We start from the raw sequence: 24,226 nt of genomic DNA, 5'->3' as shown, positions 1-24,226 counted from the left end.
TAACAATGCCAAAAGACAACAATGTCATAATTTTTTGCAAGATTACAAATTCCACAATATACTAAACAGAATATAGAACTTAGAAAAATATTAACGCTTCTATATCAACTTCATCTGTTTTTGTTTGTTTTGGTTGATTGGTGTTATTTTTATAATCTAGAAATATACTGCTCAAAAAAAATAAAGGGAACAATATAATACCACATCCTAGATATCACTAAATGAAATATTCCATTTGCAAATCTTTATTCATTACATAGTGAAATTTGTTCAGAACAATAAAACAAACATTATCAACATAACTCAAAATTAATATCCCACGGAGGTCTGGATTTGGAATGATACTCAAAATCAAAATAGAAAATCAAATTACAGGCTGATCCAACTTCAGTGGAAATGCCTCAAGATAAGGAAATGATGCTCAGTGGTGTGTTTGGCCTCCACGTGCCTGTATGATCTCCCTTCAATGCCTGGGCATGCTCCTGATGAGGCGGTGGATGGCCTCCTGAGGGATCTCCTCCCAGACCTGGACTAAAGCATCCACCAACTCCTGGACAGTCTGTGGTGCAACGAGGCATTAATGGAAGGCACGAGACATGATATCCCAAATGTGCTCGATTGGATTTAGGCCAGTTCACAGCATCAATGCCTCCATCATGCAGGAACTGCTGACACACTCCAGCCACATGAGGCCTGCTTTGTCATGCACCAGAAGGAGCCCACAGCCAACCGCAGCATATGGTCTCACAATAGGTGTGAGGATCTGATTCCGATGCCTAATGGCAATCAGGCTACCTCTGGCGAGCACATGGAGGGCTGTGCGGTCCTCCAAATAAATGCTTCCTCACACCATCACTGGCCCACTGCCAAAACCGGTCACGCTGGAGGATGTTGCAGGCAGCAAAAGATTCTCCACAACGTCTCCAGACTGTCACGTCTGTTACTTGTGCTCAGTGTGAACCTGCTCTAATCCGTGAAGAGCACAGGGCGCCAGTGTTGAATCTGTTAATTTTGGTGTTCTCTGGCAAATGCCAATCACCCTGCACAGTGTTGGGCTGTAAGTTTAACACCCACTTTTGGATGTTTGGTCCTCATACTACCCTCATGGAGTCTTTTTGATGGTTTGAGCAGACACATGGATATTAGTGGCTTGCTGGAGGTCATTTTGCAGGGCTGGCATTGTTCCTCCTTGCACAAAGGCTGAGGTAGCGGTCCTGCTGCTGGGTTGTTGCCCTCCTACGGCCCCCCTCCACGTCTCCTGGTGTACTGGCCTATCTCCTGGTATCTGCTCCAGCCTCTGGACACTACGCTGACAGACACAGCTACCTTTTTGCCACAGCTCGCATTGATGTGCCATCCTGGATAAGCTGCACCACCTGAGCAAGTTCTGTGGGTTGTAGACTCCGCCTCATGCTACTGTAGAGTACCTCCAGGGGGTGAGAGCGATGACAAAATGCAAAAGTTAAAGGGTCGACATTAACTGTTAGGATTGCCACTTCCAATAGGTGGCACTAGTTCTAGCCCTCTTCCTCTCTAAAGAGACAATTTGCAATTGCATCCAACAAATTTATCATAATTTATATCACAAAGGCGAGTACATTTTTGTTGTAATTTATGCCAACGAGCAAAATACTTGATCATAGAGTGAAATAATCTTTTGTGCTACATGAAAGATTATCAGTCTCAGCAGCGCTTCATCCTGTGTAAACAGGAACTAGACTGCCGAATACACTGACAGCCTATGTGTTTGGAACGTACTAGTACAGGTCGTTCAGTGAGGGTGGTCTACCTGTGTAAACAGGCTATTAAATGACCATTGATAAGCAAACAAGTTGCTGATCTGCAGGCGCTTAGTGCCGCACATTGGTTGGTGTAAACAGACACTTAATTGTGATGGGGAAAAAAAAATAGTAACAGTCTGAGACCAGTCCAATAATATACAGATAGATCGCTTAGCATTGTAGATGAAGGTTTACAATCAGAATAATAAAATATAAAACTGCTTTCTTGAAATATGAAGATCGCACCAGCAGTAAGTACACTGGTAATAATTGGGAAGGTCTCCAGCGCTGGCTAACTTCTATACACGTGGCCAACACAGGATAAATCGCTCAATGAATTACAAGCATTAATGAAATCTTTTAAAATGGAATTGCCTCACACTGGGATTAGCTGAGCGTTAAGTAAAGAGGCGATTCACAGAGTGGCAGGATTCCTGGATATTAAAAACATAAACGGACTGTACAAATGTAATACTGGATTAACCTACATTCAGGACGCAGGAGAAAGTGGAACCCCACAGTCTCCCCTCCCTCCAACGCGCTGCTAGAAATTTAGGGTTACAGAAGGCGATGGGAAATGAGACAAGACTTCCCTCTATTAGAATAACTATTCTGATACCATTGGAATTTGATAGTTCCTAGTTCACACAAAACAGTTCAGAGAAAGGTATGTTTTATTCTCGGAAAAATGGAAAACCCCATATGTTATTACTTGGTGATTTTTCAGCTGATTTCAATGCATCATGCAAATTGTAAAGACAAGTGTGGCAGAGATTTTCCAACACATCTGAACGTGGTCTTAGCCAAGCATTTTCTTACCTGTCGATGAAATGTGCCAATTTTACCATGATATAATAACTGGTTGTATTACAGATCTATCATCAGATTTGTAGATGAGTCTGGAATTTTTATTTTTTCCTCCAGCAAAGGGTGGAGTATTGCCAAGCAAAGTGTCAGTCTGCCTTGGCGAGATTTGTTATGTTCCGTCTCACAGCGCATCTTGGTGCATTCAAACATCATTCAATATTAATCTGCCCTTCAAGAAGGCAACAGATTATGATGGCGTTTCCGGCACAGAGGACGGAGAGGGACATCAGGAGGATTACACCAGGCTAGCTTTTAGTAGGCAAGTTTAGACATTCTGCACTAAGTATGTATGGGTTATGTCACATCTTCACATGTCCTGTAATAAAATTCAACACTACATACATTATATACCAAGTAGATTGTGCAGACATACAGTGCTTTAACAGATCACTCCACCTTTCTATTCTTCCAATGCATATACAAAACAGAACTTCATCAAAATCTGTAATCTGCCCCAATGTCTGCATGGAGCATTTGCTCTATTTTTCATCAACAGCCTCTATATTATGTCCCTAAGTGAGCGTGTAGTCTTTGTTCCAAAGGAATAACATTTTAGTAGAGTCTGTACTTACATAGACCATTTCTGACTATGCTTAAGGCAGCAGAGAGGTGGGTTAGTCGGGCTCCAGTGGCTTCTTTGAATTCAGACCCAATAGAAGTTATTTTTCCCCTTTTATGTAGCCTTTCTTCTGCTGCACAGAATCCATGGCCGACAACTATGCTTCAAATCTTCAGCCAGAACAGATTTTTCTGCTTCTATAATAGGCATTGGACAATACATCTGGGGCACCTTATGCAGCATGGTCATAGCCACCTGACACCTCATTTTACCGAACTACAACTTGCAAAAAATCAGCAATGGATGTTAGTAACTAGGTGGATTGGTTTTTTGCTGAAAAAAGTCAGAAAAACTTGCATATAAAGTTTGTCTAAAAGTCTGGGATGCTTAATACTTCTACACAGAAGTGCACCTTCATAGTTCTGGAGGACATTCATAGATGATTACCCTGCATTATCCACTGGAGTCCTAATGAAGAATACAACATTACTCATTTCAGAGATGTGTGTAAGATGGCCGCCGGACAGGACCTTGAGGGGAGGTATGCATCATCAAGGTTGGTAGCGTCGGTGATGAAGTCCGGGGAAGCATGCCCCAGCACCTATAGTACAAAGTTAAATAGGGCATTTCTGGGCCGGGTTTTACGAGCAGTCAAAAAAGATGGGTGAAAAGGACTGCTCTCATATCCCCACCCCAGAAGTATGGTTTGGCAGATAAAATGGAGACCAAGTGTTTCAGTCAGTGTATGGAGATGGGTGGATCTCCTGCTGCTTGGTGTGTGCTAAGGCCTTAAGAACTGGACACTAACCTGGGCGGGCGAACCGGAAAAGGCTTTTATTTTGTTTGCTTTCCTGAGAGGTTTATGCAGTCTTAATAAACCAGCATGGACATTTTAACGAAACCGCTTCCTGTGCCTACCTCAACCACAGTCAAGTGAGTGCAAACCTGTACAAGTGGCATGTAAAAGTTTGGGCACCCCTGGTCAAAATTACTGCTATTGTGAACAATTAAGCAAGTTGAAGAGGATTCTTCTTTGATGGATTTTCATCCCTTCTTCCTTGGAAAATGATTCCAGTTCTGTGAAATTCATGGGTCGTCTTGCATGCACTGCTCTTATGAGGTCTAGACACAGATTTTTAGATCAGGGGACTGTGAGGGCCACTGTAAACCCTTCAGCTTTGCGACTATTGAGGTAGTCTCTTGTGGATTGTGATGTGTATTTAGGATCATTATCCACTTGCATAAGTCATCCTCTTTTCAACTTCAGTTTGTTTGTTTTTTGTCTTTCACCAGGGGCGTAACTACCGCGGTCGCAGCTGCGACGGGGCCCAGACTACTTAGGGGCCCCATGGACAGGAGTGAAGGAGAATGAAATGACCCATGATTGATGATGATCCACCATTTGTGAGTGACCCGCAGCAGGGAGCCGTCACCACTCTCTAATTATACTTACCTACTCCCGGCACGGTCCCTGCTTCTTCCAGCGCTGCAGATTCTTCCTGCACTGAGCGGTCACATGGTCCCGCTCATTACAGAAATGAATATGCGGCTCCACCTCCCATAGGGGTGGAGCCGCATATTCATTTCTGTATTGAACGGTAACTGTGACTGCTCAATACAGGAAGAATCTGCAGCGCTGGAAGAAGCAGGGACGTCCAGGGACCGTGCCGGGAGTAGGTAAGTATACAGCGCTGCACGATATTTACCGCTCCTCGTTCCGGTGCGGCTCTGTCATCAGCGTCCTCTGGCAGTGACGCTCAGGTCAGAGGGCGCGGTGACGTAGTCAGTGCGCGCCCTCTGCTGAACGTCAGTGCCGAAGACTGAGCCGCACGAGGAGCAGCCAGGTAAATATTGAAAGTGCCGGGGGTCCTGAGCGAAGAGAGAGGTGAGGTGAGTATGTGATTTATTTTTTTTATGGCAGCAAAAGCATAAGGGGCAAGTGACTGTACGGAGCATTTTATGGGGCCATAACGCTTGTGCAGCGCCCGCACTATAAGGGGCAGTGACTGCGGAGCATCTTATGGGGCCATAACACTTGTGCAGCACTATAAGGGGCAGTGACTGTGCGGAGCAGCTTATGGGGCCATAACAATTGTGCAGCACTATAAGGGGCAGTGACTGTGCGGAGCATCTTATGGGGCCATAACAATTGTGCAGCACTATAAGGGGCAAGTGACTGTGCGGAGCATCTGTATGGGGCCATAACACTTGTGCAGCACTATAAGGGGCAGTGACTGTGCGGAGCATCTTATGGGGCCATAACAATTGTGCAGCACTATAAAGGGGCAAGTGACTGTGCGGAGCATCTTATGGGGCCATAACACTTGTGCAGCACTATAAGGGGCAGTGACTGTGCGGAGCATCTTATGGGGCCATAACAATTGTGCAGCACTATAAAGGGGCAAGTGACTGTGCGGAGCATCTTATGGGGCCATAACACTTGTGCAGCACTATAAGGGGCAGTGACTGTGCGGAGCATCTTATGGGGCCATAACACTTGTGCAGCACTATAAGGGGCAGTGACTGTGCGGAGCATCTTATGGGGCCATAACGCTTGTGCAGCACTATAAGGGTCAAGTGGCTGTGCGGAGCATCTTATGGGGCCATAATGAACGGTGCAGAGCATTATATATGGCACAGCTTTATATGGCGTATCTATGGGGCCATAATGACCGGTGCAGAGCATAATACATGGCACAGCTTTCTATGGAGCATCTATGGGGCAATAATGAACGGTGCAGAGCATTATATATGGGGCAGCTTTCTATGGAGCATCTATGGGGCCATAATGAACGGTGCAGAGCATTATATATGGGGCAGCTTTATATGGAGCATCTATGGGGCAATAATCAACAGTATGGAGTACTATGAGGGGGGCTGCGTTGTATTCTATGGGGGTTACCTTGAGTTGTATGGCAGGGCTGCGGGGGGGGGGGGCCCCATTTGGAAGTTCGCACCGGGGCCCATAACTTTGTAGTTACGCCACTGTCTTTCACTCTTTGGTTTTGTTTCTTTCCTATGTTTTCTCCAAGTCTGTTAGACAAAGAAATTACTAAGGGACCCCTTTATCACAAAACACAGACTTCAGTTCAGAAAGCAAGACATGCATGTAGGATATCCAAAATGGAGAGGATAGATAAATATAAATCCTGTTCTCGCAGGGTTACGTTTGCATCAATTTGTTGAAATTTCATTGAATACATGCTTCCTTCTACCAGTGAAATGTTCCCAGTGTCATTGGTTGCAATACAACTCCAAAGCATGACTGAGCCACCCCCATGCTTAATGGTTGGCAAGATGTTTTCCTGAAATTTTTAACCCTTTTTTCTCCACACATTCCTTTGATCATTGCGGCCAAAGAGTTCTACTTTAACCTCATCGGTCCACAGGACTTGTTTCCTATATGCATCAGGCTTGTTTAGATGTTCTTTTGCATACCTCTGATAATGAATTTTATCATGAGGATGCCAAAGACGTTTTCTTCTGATGACTCTGCAAAAGACCTTCAGAAAGATTTAGCAGTCTTCATGGAAGTCAAGCAAGGAGTTCAGATTTGCCTCTCTAGCAATCCTACAAGCAGCTCTCACCGAAATGTTGCTTGGTCTTCCAGACTTTATATTGGCCTCTACTGTTTCTGTTAATGTCCATTTCTTAATTATTCTTTCCTCAGTTCAAAATGTAACTTGAAAACACTTTGCTATCTTAAAGCTTTCTCCTGCTTTGTGGGCCTCCACGATTTTCATGCTTAAGAGTGCTAAGTAGCTGCTTACAAGAACCCATGGCTGCTGTTTTTAGGCACAAGGTTAAAGTAGGCTGGGTTTTTATAAAGATGGGAAATCTGTTTCACCTGACCTTTCCTAACGATGATGGTGAACAAGTCATAACCCCAAGAGGCCAATTAAGGTCTGAAACCTTGGTCAAAGTTATCTGAGCACACAAATCTCCAAGGATGCCCAAAAAATTACGTATTTTTTGTCTAAACTAAAAAGGAAATGTGTCATCTTTAACGTAAGCAAGTTGAAGATAAAAGGATCTCCAAAAGGGCTAAACTGTTCACGATAACAGTAATTTTGACCAGGGGTGCCCAAACTTTTACATGTCACCATGTATATATCGCTCTATCCATCCATCTATACATATACACAATATACATATATATAATACTGCATTAACTACTGGAACCTTATTGAAGGACACATCATTGAAGGGATTTTTTTTTAATATTTCTGACAATCTGAGAGCATCATAATGTAGAGACAGACCCGAATTCCAGGGATGTCTCACTTACTGGGCTGCTTGGTGTAGTTTTGATAAAATAACTTCATCAGCAGATGATTATCATTGAAAGGACTAGCAATCCTGCGGCAAGGTGGTCCTTCATATTCATGAGCTCTGTATAACCCCCACCACTGACTGGCCGCTTTCTGTATACAATGTCCATGAGCAGAACACTGCCAATCAGTGGTGGGGGAGCAGCTTTCTGAACTTTCTAACATCTAAAAACTGATTGTAGCACAACTGCTGCACCCAGTAAACTAAGTGATACATTGCTAGAATCAGGTTCTCTGCCCGTATGTTATGCTGCTCTCAGATGAGATAGCAAACACAAGCTGGTGACAGATTCCCTTTAACCACTGATGCTCCTCACTGCATTACCCAATGTAGCACTATGGAATGGACAATAAACCTTTAGAGATTTCCTTCCACAGAAATCATATTTATTATGAGTTTTGCTGCTGTTCTGTTACTTAGTGGCAGAGGTCTGTATAACACACATCCATTATTTTTTTATTTAGCCAGACTAAGACTAATGATAATCCACTAATCAGCAATTAGTTATTTCAGTGATAAATGTGCCATTATCATATTGTTTGTGGCAAACCCCAGTGCTTCCAGCATCATGACAAGTAGGTGTGAGATCTCTGGTCTCTGTACAGTAATGTTTGGGTCATTCATTATTGGGTTTTTACAGTTGAGAAAACGTCCTTATATGTTAGGCCAGTGGTGGGATTCAGCCGGTACGACCCGGTACGGGGCAGCCGTTTACTAAAATTTCTATCTGCCAGCGTTCCGGTAATTGAAAATGGTTACCACGCCCCCGGACTGCCTCCGGACCGCCCCCGGACGGGTTGCTGTGCTGCTGGCAGGGCCGCCATCAGGGCATTACAGCCGTGACTGGCGTATGGGGCCCGGTGGGCAGAGAGGGCCCGCAGCGGGCCCCGTCTCATCTGCCCACCGGGCCCCTACCGGCAGCCGCAGGCTGAACCGGGCCCTTAGCTGCGGCCGGCGCTGCAGCGCTACTGACGTGCGGGCCCGTGCCCGCACGTCAATAGTTAACAGCCGCCAGCCAATCTGAGGCTGGCAGCTGACGTCAGCCGCAGCGTGCATGTCGCCGGCGTCTGACATCATTGTCAGTCGCCGGCGAGTGCACGCTGCAGCTGCTTGGAGAAAGCAGGAGCGCGGGAGGGCAGAGCGCTGGACACAGGAGGGGGCAGAGCGCTGGACACAGGAGGGGGCAGAGCGCTGGACACAGGAGGGGGCAGAGCGCTGGACACAGGAGGGGGCAGAGCGCTGGACACAGGAGGGGGCAGAGCGCTGGACACAGGAGGGGGCAGAGCGCTGGACACAGGAGGGGGCAGAGCGCTGGACACAGGAGGGGGCAGAGCGCTGGACACAGGAGGGGGCAGAGCGCTGGACACAGGAGGGGGCAGAGCGCTGGACACAGGAGGGGGCAGAGCGCTGGACACAGGAGGGGGCAGAGCGCTGGACACAGGAGGGGGCAGAGCGCTGGACACAGGAGGGGGCAGAGCGCTGGACACAGGAGGGGGCAGAGCGCTGGACACAGGAGGGGGCAGAGCGCTGGACACAGGAGGGGGCAGAGCGCTGGACACAGGAGGGGGCAGAGCGCTGGACACAGGAGGGGGCAGAGCGCTGGACACAGGAGGGGGCAGAGCGCTGGACACAGGAGGGGGCAGAGCGCTGGACACAGGAGGGGGCAGAGCGCTGGACACAGGAGGGGGCAGAGCGCTGGACACAGGAGGGGGCAGAGCGCTGGACACAGGAGGGGGCAGAGCGCTGGACACAGGAGGGGGCAGAGCGCTGGACACAGGAGGGGGCAGAGCGCTGGACACAGGAGGGGGCAGAGCGCTGGACACAGGAGGGGGCAGAGCGCTGGACACAGGAGGGGGCAGAGCGCTGGACACAGGAGGGGGCAGAGCGCTGGACACAGGAGGGGGCAGAGCGCTGGACACAGGAGGGGGCAGAGCGCTGGACACAGGAGGGGGCAGAGCGCTGGACACAGGAGGGGGCAGAGCGCTGGACACAGGAGGGGGCAGAGCGCTGGACACAGGAGGGGGCAGAGCGCTGGACACAGGAGGGGGCAGAGCGCTGGACACAGGAGGGGGCAGAGCGCTGGACACAGGAGGGGGCAGAGCGCTGGACACAGGAGGGGGCAGAGCGCTGGACACAGGAGGGGGCAGAGCGCTGGACACAGGAGGGGGCAGAGCGCTGGACACAGGAGGGGGCAGAGCGCTGGACACAGGAGGGGGCAGAGCGCTGGACACAGGAGGGGGCAGAGCGCTGGACACAGGAGGGGGCAGAGCGCTGGACACAGGAGGGGGCAGAGCGCTGGACACAGGAGGGGGCAGAGCGCTGGACACAGGAGGGGGCAGAGCGCTGGACACAGGAGGGGGCAGAACGCTGGACACAGGAGGGGGCAGAACGCTGGACACAGGAGGGGGCAGAACGCTGGACACAGGAGGGGGCAGAACGCTGGACACAGTAAAGGGGAAGCCCGATGGCACAGAGTGTCTAGATAAATTACATGGGGAAGAGGAGGGGGGTTTGGTGAGGGGGGGTTTGGTGAGGTGGGGAGGGGCGCCAAATGAATCTTTGCCCCGGGCGCTGGAAGACCTAGCTACGCCCCTGCCCCATTGTCGGCCATGGCCGGCTGTGTGCTGCTGGGGTGTGACTGTGCGGCCGGGCAGGGGTCCGAACGTCGAGATGGCTGTATCTGCGCTGGGGGGGGGGGGGGGTCATTAGGGGTGGTGCCGGCTGTAGCTGCTGCTGCACTGGGGTGTGATTGTGCAGCCTAGGGGGTGGGGGGCGATCGTCGGGAGGGGGTGCCAGCTGCTGCGCTGGGGGGGGGGGTGATTGTGCGGCCTGGGGGGTTTGATCGGCAGTGGGGGCCAGCTGATTGTGCGGCCCGGGGGGGGCCAACTGCTGCGCTGGGGTCATGACTGTGGCCTCGGGGGTACGAACGATGACAGTGCATGTGCTGCCGTTGTTGTTGGTGAATGTGCGGGGGGCCAGCTGCTGGGGTCGGTGAATGGAAGGGGGGGATGCAGAACAGTGGCAGAGGTTGCAGAAGATGATGGGTTAGGATGGGGGAAGGTGGAGGATCCTGGAAAGTGGAGCTGTGTATACGGGGAAATGTGTATGTATATAGGAGGGAGAAGCTGATGTGTATATGACACGATCGTGTTCATATAGACATCACAGTGCCCCTAACACTTTCTCTCTTATTTTTAGCTACCAGCTGAAGCTGCTGGCTAGAAACACAGTGGATGCCACGTTGACATCATGGAAGACTCCTTAAGGTTTGTTTGGTCCTTGAATAATGTATAGAGAAATGCAGAGCTGTAGTACACAACCCGTATAACACCCCTCTCCCATATACAGTATCAGCGCCCTGTTCTTTGGTGCTAGCATTCTTAGAATTATAAAATTGTAGAGTTGGAAGGGACCTCAAGGGCCATCGGGTCCAACCCCCTGCGAATGCAGGTTTACCTAAGGGCAGGCGCACACGGACGATTTTGCTGCAATTATACGGTGCGTATAATCGCAGCAAAGCGGCTGTCAAACCTGCCCTGCGAGCGGGTCTGAGAGTGCTGGAGCGCATACCTGCGCTCCTGTTCAAAGCCCAGAGTCGACCGCAAGTGTCCTGAACGCGCTGCCTCTCTGAGTCCCGTTTAGGACACCTGCGGTTGGGGCGGGCTCTGTAACAGGAGCGCAGGTATGCGCTCCAGCACTCTCAGACCTGCTCGCAGGGCAGGTTTGACAGCCGCTTTGCTGCGATTATACGCACCGTATTCTTGTCATTAAGGGAGACAAACTGCTTCCAAAAATATGAATCGTGCCACTGGGCGTGGCTTATTAGTATGGGCGGGGTTATTGAAAATGGGCATGGCCAAAATTCCGGCCGCCGCGACTTAGAGGACCTGTTAAAAATTTGAATCCCACCCCTGTGTTAGGCAAACCTGAAGAAGGAGTATCACCTTGACTGGATGAAGCAGCAGCAGAATAGTCACCTGGCTGGTCCGCTGAGGCCTAGCTAAGCAACAAATTGGGGCACTAAATCACTTAATATCAAGAAGACAGCAACTGACTAGACAAAAGAATGGAGGCATCGATCCACAGGACAGCAAAAGCCAACAATCTACTAACTAGGGTATAAATCAATGGCAGCAGTAATCAATAGAAAACAAAAAATACTAATCTGCTTGATCCCTCTCACAACTCCAGCGTCAATGTTCCTGCGCTCCCTGCATTGGTTTACTCTGTAACTGTGAACGTGGGTCACAGGGTGACGCCAGTAAGTATACCTCCTTATACAGGCGCAATAGGATTTATTAGAAAATCGGTAGTGTGTTCGCTTTAAACATACATGTATAAATAGACTGTACACACGGATTCTTCACAGTTTAGGTTCTCCAGGCCTTGTTGGACATGTACAGCAAGAAATGATCGGAGGCGACATGGACGGCCACTGGCTGGAGTGTAACGGTACAGGAGACTTCCAGGACTAGTCATCAATGATGGGTGGAGGTGCCAGATGCAGCTTGAAGTTCTCATTCTGGAAAACACTGCTGGAGGAAACCCCACCATAGGGGTTATGGACCGAAGATTTTTCCGGGCTTTGAGAGCGGCACAACTCAGTCAGAAGAGCCAGCTGGAAATAGAGAAAGAACAGCAACACAAGAGGTCAATCAGATGCCACCCCAGAAGATGGCCTACTACAGAATAATAGAGAATACGTCTAGTGAGGTTCTACAAAAATGTACTGTGCTCTTATACACCACCCCGTGGCAGTGAGAACTGGCTGCACACAGTATAGCGCTGGCTGCTCACTATAAGGATACGTGCACAGTCACGGAGTATTTGCAACAGCTTTTACTGCACCAAAAATCAGCGTTGGCAGAAAGAGCAGTGTAAATAAGTGCCTTTTTATGCATTTTACGTGCGTTTTTACATATGTTTGTTCTGGATTCATTTTCGAGGTTTACAAATGCTGCAAAAACGCATTAAACACTGACATTCTGCAAATTTTGAAAAAAATCCAAAACATGTTGATGGTTCAAATCTGCAGGAAATAAATAAGCAGCGGGTACACGAGATCTCATATATCCCATTCACTGCTGGTACTGTAAAGTGCAGTCTCATTCCACCTGCACTGCTCTTATAGTCGAGCAGTCTGTCATTTAAGAATAAACAATCACAAGCTTCAACCGCTTACACGTAATTACGCACACCCATGCATATGTATACATATATACACATGAATAGGAATGTCTCTGCTACATCTCAGCAGAAGAAGCCACACACCGCAGATTACTATATTTTAACGTGACAAAATAAAGATTTTTCCAGTGCTCCATTTTCCCAGCTCATCTCTCATTAGTCCCCAAATTAGTTATAAGTGATGTCAGGTAAGGCTGTGTTCACATTTGCATTGGGGGCACTTCTATGGAGATGCTACTGGATATGGCAGATATGACAGCGCAGCACATGTAGACGTATGCCACTACCACCAACGCAGAACACAAAGCCACAATGTATGTGGATCACAGCACTGTTCCATTTTGATGGAAGTGTACCAAACAGTATATCATCATGATGAAGTAAAAGGCTGCCGTTATCACTGATTCATATTTATCTATGTATAGAATTTTAAAAAATCAGCTCCATGGATATTTTTAGAGATATGGCTTTGTTGGGTAAAGTGTACTTAAAGGAATCGGTCATAAAGATTTCACACAAACTATTTACAGTAGGGTTCAAAATAATAGCAGTGTGTTCAAAAACATGAGCTAATCACAAAGTCTTTACACTAGTTTTTATTTCCAGCATTGGGAACACTGCTCACTGTTTTCTTAGTCAAAACCCGAAGAGAAATGTAGATAATGTTTAACTACTTTACAGAAAATGACAAAAAATGAACATTAGGCTGTTCTGAGAAATAGTCTCTGCATTCGTCTTTACAAGCTCACAATATACGTTGAATGCAGCAGATCAACTGACTCCACCTTTTAGGAAACTTGTTATACATCTGCTTTTAGTTTCTAAGAATGCTATTGCTTTTTTTTTTGGGAAATCTTCTAAAGTACCCTCTTCACAAGAAATTATTGACAAACTGGCTTTGCATAAATCCTATGAACAAAAATTGGCGTTCCTGAATGGCTGCTTTCCTTCCTTTTTGAAAAAATGGTCTCGCTGGCTGGAAATATTTCCATAAGAATTTACTGTATTTATTGTTTTGCTATTTTATTTTATTCTATATTTACTTTTATGCTTCATGAATGTTTCATGTCATTGCATTTATGTTAACCTTGCTCTCTCTAGGTCTTGTTTTGGTTGAAAATGTTAATAAAGTTGTTTGGAAAAACAAGCTCACAATATGTATTTTATTTTTGAGGATTTAACATTCCCGTGAATCACTCACCTAATATTTCGTTGAATACCCGCAGTGTTTTAGAACTGCTTCACATCTATATTGCCTAGAGTCAACCAACTTCTGGCCCCTGTTACCTGTTATTCCAGCCCAGGAGGTTGGACTACATCCCACAATTTGTTGGCTTTGCCTCAGAACACTTGTGGGGTGACATAAAAAATGCCATTTCTATCGGATTAAGGTCCAGGGATTGGGCTGGCCACTCCATAACCTCAATTTTGCTCGTTTACTGGTGTGTTTAGGGTCGTTGTCTTGTTGAAACACCCATAAGAGCATATCCTCTTCAGCGTAAGGCAACATGACCTCTTCAAGTATTTTAATATCTGCAAACTGCTCCATGATCCCTGGTATGCGGTAAATAGGTCCAGCACCATAGTAAGAGAAACCTGCCCATATCATGATGCTTGCCCCACCATGCGTCACGGTCTTCAGAGTGTACTGTGGCCTGAATGCAGAGTTTGGGGGGTCGTCTGAGGAACTGTCTGCAGCCCTTGTACCCAAAAAGAACGATTTTACTTTCATTAGTCCACAAAATGTTTCTCCATCTCTTTAGGCCAGTTGATGTGTTCTTTGGCAAATTGTTTCCGCTTCAGTACATGTCTTTTTTAAACAGTGATACTTTGCGAGACTTCTTGCTAAGAGATTAGTAGCATCACACCGGCGTCTTCTGTCGCAGTCCTCACCGGTAACGTGAGACGGTCTTTGATCATCCTGGAGCTGATCATCGCCTGAGCCTTTACTATTCTTCCATCCATTCGAATGGTCGTCTTCCATTTTCTTCCCTGTCTCTCTGGTTTGGCTTTCCATTTTAAAGCAGTGGAGATCATTTTAGCTGAACAGCCGATCAATGTCTGCGCTTCTTTATATAATTTTACCCTCGCCAATCAAATTTTGAATCAAAGTACACTGTTCTGATTCACACAGGTCTCTTCACAGAATGATTGCCCTCACTAACTGATCTCCACATTGCTGTTATTTTGAACACACCTCCTTTCAATTAATTATTCTAATATACACTCAAAAGCATGCAGATCATGAATGCTGAGTGTTGGTTTTCTCAGAATCTACTGCACCGACTAGTAAATTGTTAGACATGTGGTAATATAATTTATCTGGTTAGTATTATTGAACTGCTATTATTTTGAACACTGCTGTATATGTGCATGTAGCCCTTTCAGAAACAGAGGAACGGATTAGCCATGTAAATGTTTTGCTGGACTGTTCTTTGAGAGATTAGCCTTGAACTGATATGCAAATGAGGCAGAAGAGTAAGGGTACTGTCACACAGTGGCACTTTTGTCGCTACGACGGTACGATCCGTGACGTTCCAGCGATATCCATACGATATCGCTGTGTCTGACACGCAGCAGCGATCAGGGACCCTGCTGAGAATCGTACGTCGTAGCAGATCGTTTGGAACTTTCTTTCGTCGCTGGATCTCCCGCTGTCATCGCTGGATCGTTGTGTGTGACAGCGATCCAGCGATGCGTTCGCTGGTAACCAGGGTAAACATCGGGTTACTAAGCGCAGGGCCGCGCTTAGTAACCCGATGTTTACCGTGGTTACAAGCGTAAAAGTAAAAAAACCCAAACAGTACATACTCACATTCCGGTGTCTGTCCCCCGGCGTTCTGCTTCTCTGCACTGTGAGCGCCTGCCGGCCGGAAAGCGAGCACAGCGGTGACGCGGTGACATCACCGCTGTGCTTTCCGGCTGGCGCAGACACAGTGGAGAGAAGCAGAACGCCGGGGGACAGACACCGGAATGTGAGTATGTACTGTTTTTTTTTTTACTTTTACGCTGGTAACCACGGTAAACATTGGGTTACTAAGCGCGGCCCTGCGCTTAGTAACCCGATGTTTACCCTGGTTACCCGGGGACCTCGGCATCGTTGGTCGCTGGAGAGCTGACTGTGTGACAGCTCTCCAGCAACCACACAACGACTTACCAACGATCACGGCCAGGTCGTATCGCAGGTCGTGATCGTTGGTAAATCGTATAGTGTGACAGTACCCTTACTTATAGATTTGACGCCTCTGTCACTCCGGCTCTATTCCCAGCCCAGTGCTGCCTCCTGCTTGGCTGACAGCCTCTCTGCTCTGTAGCTTCAAATGAATCATCAGTGAAGCAGGAATAGGTGGCACTGGGAGGGGAATAGAGCTGGAGTGACAGTCTTCATACCTATAAGGGCTCATTTCCACATGCGAGGCACACGTCCGTATCTCGCATGTGGAAACCAAGCTGTGGAGCCGGCACTCCAGAGCGGAGCGTGCGGCCGCATAGGAACACATGGAGCTGCACAGCTCCGCTCCAAAGTGCCAGCGCCAGAGCTTGGTTTCCACATGCGAGATACGGACGTGTGCCTCACATGTGGAAATGAGCCCTAAAATGGTTCTTCAGCCTCATTTGCATATCAAATCAAACACTGATTTCTCAGGAACAGAGGAAAGAACTGGCCATGTAAAGGCATTGCTGGACTTGTCTTTGAAAGAGCTAAATGCGCATATAAAAATAGTTTGGGGTGAAATCCATACCTAGATTTAGCACAACGGGGTTTGTCATATTTTGTCATAGGAAATGACTCACTGTCATCCCAGAATGTGTAATCTGTAATATTACATAGGCTAAAAGGAAATTTATTAGCACTTTTTATTTTGGATATCAGTAAGACGTATAACCATGCACAAAGGAAAGCACTGCATTACAAATTCAGCTCTGCTGCATTACTACAAAACTAGCAATATAAACATCTACTAAATAGAAGGGCACTGAAAATATAGAAAAAGTGTTGTATACAGGCTTTATAAGACAGATCAGGGAGTTTGTGTATTGCACTTCTAGTCATGACACTTGTGAACACAGAGATGCTCTCAAGCGGAGCCAGCAGACAAGGGACTTGTTACTGTACCCGTGAGGTTCCTTTGTAAAGACGGCAGAGTTCATTGAATGCCTGCAGCTGCTGAGGGTCGAGGACGGAATCAGAGCTTGACTGGAAAAACAAAACAACTCAATATTAGTACAAAAGCAGATGCTGCTCTAGATGAAAACAAGAAACAGCTAATGCAGAGGGGATTATGAAGATCTGGACCCACCAACATTCCACTATACAAAGCGACAGTGTCCAAACAGTACTATGTATGGTCTATGGTGTTCAAGAGGAGCTGTGCAAGATCCATGGTGTCCAAGCGGTACCGTGCAAGGTCCATGGCGTCCAAGCAGTACCGTGCAAGGTCCATGGCATCCAAGTGGTACTGTGCAAGGTCCATGGCATCCAAGCGGCAGTGTGCAAGATCCATGGTGTCCAAGTGGCACTGTGCAAGGTCCATGGTGTCCAAGCGCTACCATGCAAGGTCCATGGTGTCCAAGTGGCACTGTGCAAGGTCCATGGTGTCCAAGCGCTACCATGCAAGGTCCATGGCATCCAAGTGGTACTGTGCAAGGTCCATGGCATCCAAGCGCTACCATGCAAGGTCCATGGCATCCAAGCGGCAGTGTGCAAGGTCCATGGTGTCCAAGCGGCAGTGTGCAAGGTCCATGGTGTCCAAGTGGCACTGTGCAAGGTCCATGGTGTCCAAGCGCTACCATGCAAGGTCCATGGTGTCCAAGGGGCACTGTGCAATGTCCATGACCAATAACATATCTTGTTGGAATATAGAATGTGTGACTTCATTCTAAAAGTGGATTTATTGACCCATCATATGATATTTTGGCTCTTGCTGGAGCGTTCACCAAGATAATTATAGGCATGTGTGACAAGTCAATATAAAAAAAAAAAATCACTTTATTATGAATTACTTTATATTGCGCTATCATATTCCACAGCGCTTTACAGACATCATCGCTGTTCCCACTGGGGCTCACAATCTACATTCCCCATCAGTATGTCTGGAATGTGGGAGGAAACCAGAGAACCCGGAGGAAACCCACGCAGAAGATATATACTCCCTGCAGAAGTCGTCCTTGGTGGGATTTGAACCCAGGACCCCAGCACTGCAAAGCAATAGTGTTAACTCTTATCAAGAAGCCTGATACAATTTGAGCAAAGTGGTGGCTCAGTGGTTATGTCAGCATGTATAAACAGTAATGTGTGCCATATTCATCAAGATAGTGAATGTCGGACCGACCATTTTTCACTACAACTAATTCATTGCATCCTGTAAACTGTAAATCAGCGACACTAAAAACTATACCCTATTGTGGGAGGAGCCCCGTCAATGTAACATTCAGGCAATGCAGATAAGTTCTAAGGAAAACATTTAGATGTAACAATTTTAGAAATTATATTTATTATTATGGGTTGACAAGCAATTTTCAGCAAGGGTAAGGGGGTAGGAGGGAGATGCAGCTGCAATTTCTTAATTAGTTTTCCAGATGTGGGTGAGAAGGAGCAGCAGAGGGAGAGGCTTGTCATGTGCGCATGCCCATCATCACGCTCAGGTTGCCAATAGCTCGTGTTCGTGATCCCACCGTGACGGTGTCTAACTGCAGTAATATGCAATCAGACCTTCCTAGATTGTATTCTGAGCCAGATCAAACACCAGAACTTAAAAAAAAAAAATGGGAAAGAAAGCAATGAAGACAAAGCTGGACAGATTACTGTGTGTACATTCGTGTTATTGCAAACTTAGTAAATGTTTCCGGCTGGCGTCTGCTCCTTTTATCCACAGCCTGGTAGCAATCCGAGTGGCCCCGAGCCCCCCTTGCTGGCGCTGTGAAAATGCAGCGTGTAATTACTTCTTCTGAACTATTTCCCAGTATCAACCTGAGCTCCTTCTCTTCCTCAACAACACACATCATGTCTCGGTTGTCATGGTTACGTGTCAGACCCCTTTCCTTGCTTCAGAGTCCACTCTCCCGACCACTCCAGATACATACAAAAGCTGAACCAGGAGTTTATGCACAGGCATTAAAATGACAAGGATACAGGGGATGTGCTGCCGACAATATGGATACTCTATGGGGTCTAGATTGCATCATACCGACAATCTCAAGGTTGAATGTCTATTTCCAGAGATCTTGATGTTCCTTTGTCTACAGGTCCATTGTCTACTACTTTGTCAATATAATGAAGAAGTTTACAACCCATGGCACTGTAGCTAATCTCCCTGGAAGGGGACAGCAGAGAAATATTGATGAACGATTGCAACGCACAATAGTCCAGATTGGGAATAAGCGCCCCCAATCAAGTTCCAAAGAAATTCAAGCTGTCCTCTAAGCTCTGGGTGCATTAGTGTCAGTGTAAACTATCATTCAACATTTGAATGAAATTAAGCCCTATGGCAGGAGACTCAGGAGGCCCACACTGCTGACAGACATAAAAAAGCTAGAATGCAGTTTGTTAAACTCCTAAGAAGTGTTTTGTGGACAGATGAGACCAAGATAGAGCTTTTAGGTAAAGCACATCATTCTGTTTACCAAAAATGGTATGAGGCCTACAAAGAAAAGAACAGTACCTACAATCAAATATGGTGGAGGTTCAAAGATGTTTTGGAGTTGTTTTGCTGCCTCTGACATTTGGGTGTCTGGACTGTGTGCAAGGCATCTTGAAATCTGTAGATTGCCAAAGGATTTTGGGTCTCAAAGTAGTGTCAAGTGTCAGAAAGCTGAGTGTGCGTCCTAGGTAATGGGTCTTCCAGCAGGACAATGGAACCAAACATAATTCAAAAAGCACCCAGAAATGGATGGAAACAAAGTGCTGGAGAGTTCTCAAGTGGCCAGCAATGGGTCCAGATCTAAATCCCATTGAACACGTGTGGAGAGATTAAAATTGCTGTTAGGAGAAGGCTCCCTTCAATTATAAAGGAAGAGACCTTAGCAGTTTGCAAAAGAAGAGTGGTCAAAAATTCTAGTTGAGAGGTGTGAACATTTTTGATGGTTATAGGAAGTGATTGCAGTTATTTGTTCCAAAGGGTGCGCAACCAAATATTAACTTGAGGGTGCCAACAATTTTGTTCGAACCATTTTGGGGGCTTTGTGCAAAATTATGTCCAATTTGCCTATGTTTCAATAGCCACAAAGGAAATAAACACGTCTATAACAAAACAAGTGTAATTGTAATAATTTTCTGGGAGAAATGCCCGTATTTTGCAGAGTTACGTGTAACTTTTTTTGTGCATCGAGTCCGCCATTTTTGACTGCGCATGCGCCGCCGAAACTCCGCCCCCTCCTCCCCGGACTTTACAATGGGGCAGCGGAAGCGTCGTAAGACTGCATCCGCTGCCCACGTCGGGTATTTTTTTCAGCCTAACTTCACAACATTTGATCCACTAAAGGGAATCTGACCCCAGGTTTTTTTATACCTCATCTAACAGCAGCATAGTGTAGGGGCAGATACCAATTCCAGTGATGTGTGACTTGCAGGGCTGCTTGCAGTCATTTTGATATAATCACTGTTTTACCTGTTGCAGATCTACCAGTTCTCTGAATACTGCACTCTGTATAACCCCGCACACCACTGGTTGGCAGCTTTCGGCCTATGCACAGTGTACACAGAATGCTGCCAATCAGTGGTGTGGACGGGGTTAAACAGAGCTCATGAATATGGAGGGCTACATGGCAGGTTTACTAGTCCTCTAGTGATAATCTCCTGCTGATAAAACAGTGATTTATCACAACTGTAATAAACAGATTCCAGCAATGTATCACTTACTGGGCTGAGTCACTTTCTCTATACCATGCTGCTCTCCGATTTGGTGGCCAAAATCTGGTGACAGTTTTTCTTTACCAATCCCATGCAAAGATTCAACATCAATTGAATGGCGCCCACCTGTAAGTGGCCAAATGTAATGGGACTGTACGTTTTGCACTAAAGCAAACAAAATGCATCATGTCTAACGTTAAAGAAGGAGTAGTGATGAACTTAGCATCAAACCTGCAAACTATAGTGGTCATCGCATAATAAATATCCAGAGAACGGTAACTAGGTATCCGACATACTCCGGCCTTTGTGGAAATACAGCATGCTGCAGATTACCCAACTTTAGGCTTGGTGGACTGAGTGCTAGTAAAGTCTGCCATCACTCCATATTGAAGAGTTCTGAAAAGTTGGTTATTAGAAAATGACATCTATTATCGAGCCCCTAGGGATGTCCCTGACACTCGAAGGTGTCGATATTTAACATTATAAATCTTGTGCTAGAGAGCGAAACAGATGTAAATACATGGTGTTATATGGCTGGGCGCTGTAACGCTGCATATTTTGCATAGAAATTTGTGCAAGTGCAACCGCAGCCTATGAATATATTAAAGGCAACTTCTTGACAGAGGCCGAGTGATTTTTGCGTGCACGCAGGCACCCCTCATTTCTATAATGCCTTTAAATATTGTCTTTTTAATTAAATATTTATGAACTGCATATTTTGCACTGGGATATGAATAAAAAATGAGATATGTATCAGTCTGGGAGCCCAGAACATCTGCCAGCTTCCCTTCTCTTTTCACTTCAAGGCTTTTTGCTGTGCGGGCGATTTCTGACGAGATAAAGCAGTAACAAGGGTGAAGAAAGGCCATTTCAGCCGCTCCGGAATGGTCCTGTCTCAGGTGAGATTTTGGGCAAGGCAGCAAGGTGTATTGTGCAGGGGATGGAGCTCGGCTCGGAAGGACGTCTTATAAGTGGAGTATTGGAACCAAATGTATCACATCACAAGTAAGCAATAATGCACACTACACATTCATCTGACACTTCGGATTTGATATTTCTGCTCTTCAATGGTAACATACGAATATCAAGGCTTAGCAAAGGTTTAGGACTTCATATATGTAGTATATTGCAGGGTTTTAGGCTATATTTGGTATTTAAAGCTGCATAAAGTAATAAATAATCACACAATGGGCACGTGCAGACAATAGCAGGACTGCTCCATTTAATTTCCAGTTATACAGTGCCAATATAGGACCCCCATAGAGATGAATAGGGCCCTACTATACCTGCAATTACATATGGATGTTTTCTTGTCGGATTACATACTAAGCTAACATTTTATTGGAGAATTGCGCCTTACTCCATTGGATGCCATATTACAGAGGGCTTTCTCTGCCTTTACGTATTACCATGTGCTTGATGATGCATAGTTGATGGCAGACTGTGGCAAAATTACTTAAAAATACCAAGTTCTTTAACCCTATAACCAGGCCGACTACAACTGCAACTGTTTCCACTTTTAAAATTAGAACCTGATTTTTGTCCTAGAAGCCAAGAAGTTTGTATAGGGCCTCTGAAAGGAAATCAGTCATTAGATTTATGCTACCCCATCTGAGAGCAACACAGTGTAGGGGCAGAGACTCGGATTCCAGTGATGTGCCACTTACTGGGCTTCATGCTGCAATTTTGATAAAATCACTGTTTTATCTGCCATACAGATACTAGTTCACTAAATACGGAGCTCTCTATAACTCCGCACACACCACTGATTGGCAGATTTCTGTGTGCACTGTGCATAGGCACAAATCTGCCAATCTTTGGTGGTGACGGGGCTATATAGAGCTCATGAGTATGGAGGATTATATGACAGCAGCTTTACTAATCCTCTAGCGATAATCTCTCCCTGATATAACACTGATTTTATCAAAACTACAGCAAGCATCCCCATAAGTGATGAATCACTGGAGTCAGGGTCTCTTGTCTCTACATTATGCTGCTTTCAGATTTGGTAGTAAAAACCAGATGACATATCTCTTCATTCTTGATGATTTGTACCGATGTCTGTAACTAGTTTTGTCTATAGAGTAGAGTTCTGGGAAGGTAGAAGTCACAAGCAAGCCACCGAGAAGTTCAACATCCCAAGTTCAAGTCAGAATATATAGAAGATCTTGATGAACACTTATATTCATCCAGGTAGTAAAAGGCTTGAGAAAACCTTGGTCAGATTAATTCCAGAAACGGGGCATAATTATTAAAAAAATAAAGCAAAAAAAGTTGCTGTACCCAAGTCTATAAAACAAGGTACAACCAATTAATGGGTAAGGACACAACTCATAAGCTGACTTTGGCTACAGAACATTTTAATGTGGTACAGCTAAATGAACGGATGAGAAAAGAGGGAAAAAACCCACCAAAGGTTGTATTATCCACACAGAGGTAAAAGAATCTATGAATATTATGAATATTAACCAGCCATTCATAGATATGAATGAAGTACAATGGTGGTGGTTTGCAGTACAATGGGTCATGAGCTAGGTGGAGGATTCTAGGAGTGCACTGTCCGTGTTGGAGGAAAAACAGATTCCAAATAGGTGATGAATCCAGACGTATTGCTTCATAGAAGACAAATGCAGATACACAAACTGGTTTTCGGCGCCGTCTCGTAGCCAGGTAGGACACAACCGGGTTGTATAACTGCATTTGCCTTCAATAAAACAATACATCTGGATTCATCACATTCTTGGAATCAATTTCCTCAGAAGATGACAGTGCGCTCCTAGAATCCTACACCTAATTCCTTCATTATGCACTGCCTGAATACTATGTAATAGGAACCAGGATGGGAAGAGTCGCAGCAGTCATCCATTGGAGGCGAGGGTACAGTTTTACACGCTATAGGCTAACGTTACATACAGACTTAAAGGGAATCTGTCAGTAGGATCACCCCTCCTAAGCCGTCTATATGGGCAGGCAAGTCATAGGAAGCTGAATAAAATGATACCTTGATGTCTGATATTTTCTTATATGTAAGTGAGCTGCTAAGATCTACGGGCCGGACACTGATCTGCACGACAATCCGTGGCCAGATCATATGTTTAATGAGAGAGGAGTTACCAGAGTGAGACTCGTAGCACAGAACAGTAGGACTGAACTGTCTGGTGAGCACATTATAAACAGCAGAGCTGTGAGAGCTGCAGCTGATAGTGTCCACGGAAGGAATAGGGATCAGCCTCATTCACCAGGGCTAATCCATGTGCTGGGGCACACTGCATAGAAGCCTACCGTTAAATACAGTAGGTGCAAGTGAACATACCTTTCTTGCAGGTTCCTCACTGGATGGATTAGCAGAAGCAGTTCTCATCTGTTTTAATAAAGAGGAATTTAAAAACGTATTTTAATGGAAAAGATGCTTACAGATAAACAGCAGCTAAACACTATTGCAGTTGGGATACTTGATAGCATACTATGCTCTACTACAGTCATCCATTGTATTATCAAACTAGCTGTTTCCAGCCAGCTAACGCTCGGCACGCTCATTGCTATCTAATTAACGCTGCTGGTGATTAAACTAAAGTAAATAATGACAACCTTCAACAGCGCTTACACAGGTGGTAAATTAGCTTAAAATGAAGTAAATAACAAAAGTGTGGT

At 46.0% G+C, this 24,226-nt stretch overlaps 1 protein-coding gene across 2 annotated transcripts in view; it reads right to left on the bottom strand.

The window, feature by feature from the left end:
• Positions 1–11,814: 11,814 nt before the first annotated feature.
• The window catches only part of VPS8 (VPS8 subunit of CORVET complex), a 245,713-nt gene continuing 233,301 nt past the window's right edge, over positions 11,815–24,226 (bottom strand). The window contains exons 45-47 of one of the 2 annotated variants that reach the window (XM_077272120.1): positions 23,889–23,936; positions 16,844–16,924; positions 11,815–12,157 (exon numbers count right to left, since the gene is read on the bottom strand). In XM_077272120.1, coding sequence (XP_077128235.1) covers positions 12,011–12,157; positions 16,844–16,924; positions 23,889–23,936 — 276 coding nt within the window. In that variant the 3' untranslated portion in view covers positions 11,815–12,010. Of the gene's footprint in view, positions 12,158–16,843; positions 16,925–23,888; positions 23,937–24,226 lie in introns of those variants that run through there. The other variant, XR_013217732.1, reaches the window with a different exon arrangement.

This window comes from Ranitomeya variabilis, chromosome 7 (genome assembly GCF_051348905.1).
Source record: "Ranitomeya variabilis isolate aRanVar5 chromosome 7, aRanVar5.hap1, whole genome shotgun sequence".
Taxonomy (NCBI): domain Eukaryota; kingdom Metazoa; phylum Chordata; class Amphibia; order Anura; family Dendrobatidae; genus Ranitomeya; species Ranitomeya variabilis.
This window is presented reverse-complemented; position numbering and strand designations above follow the sequence as displayed.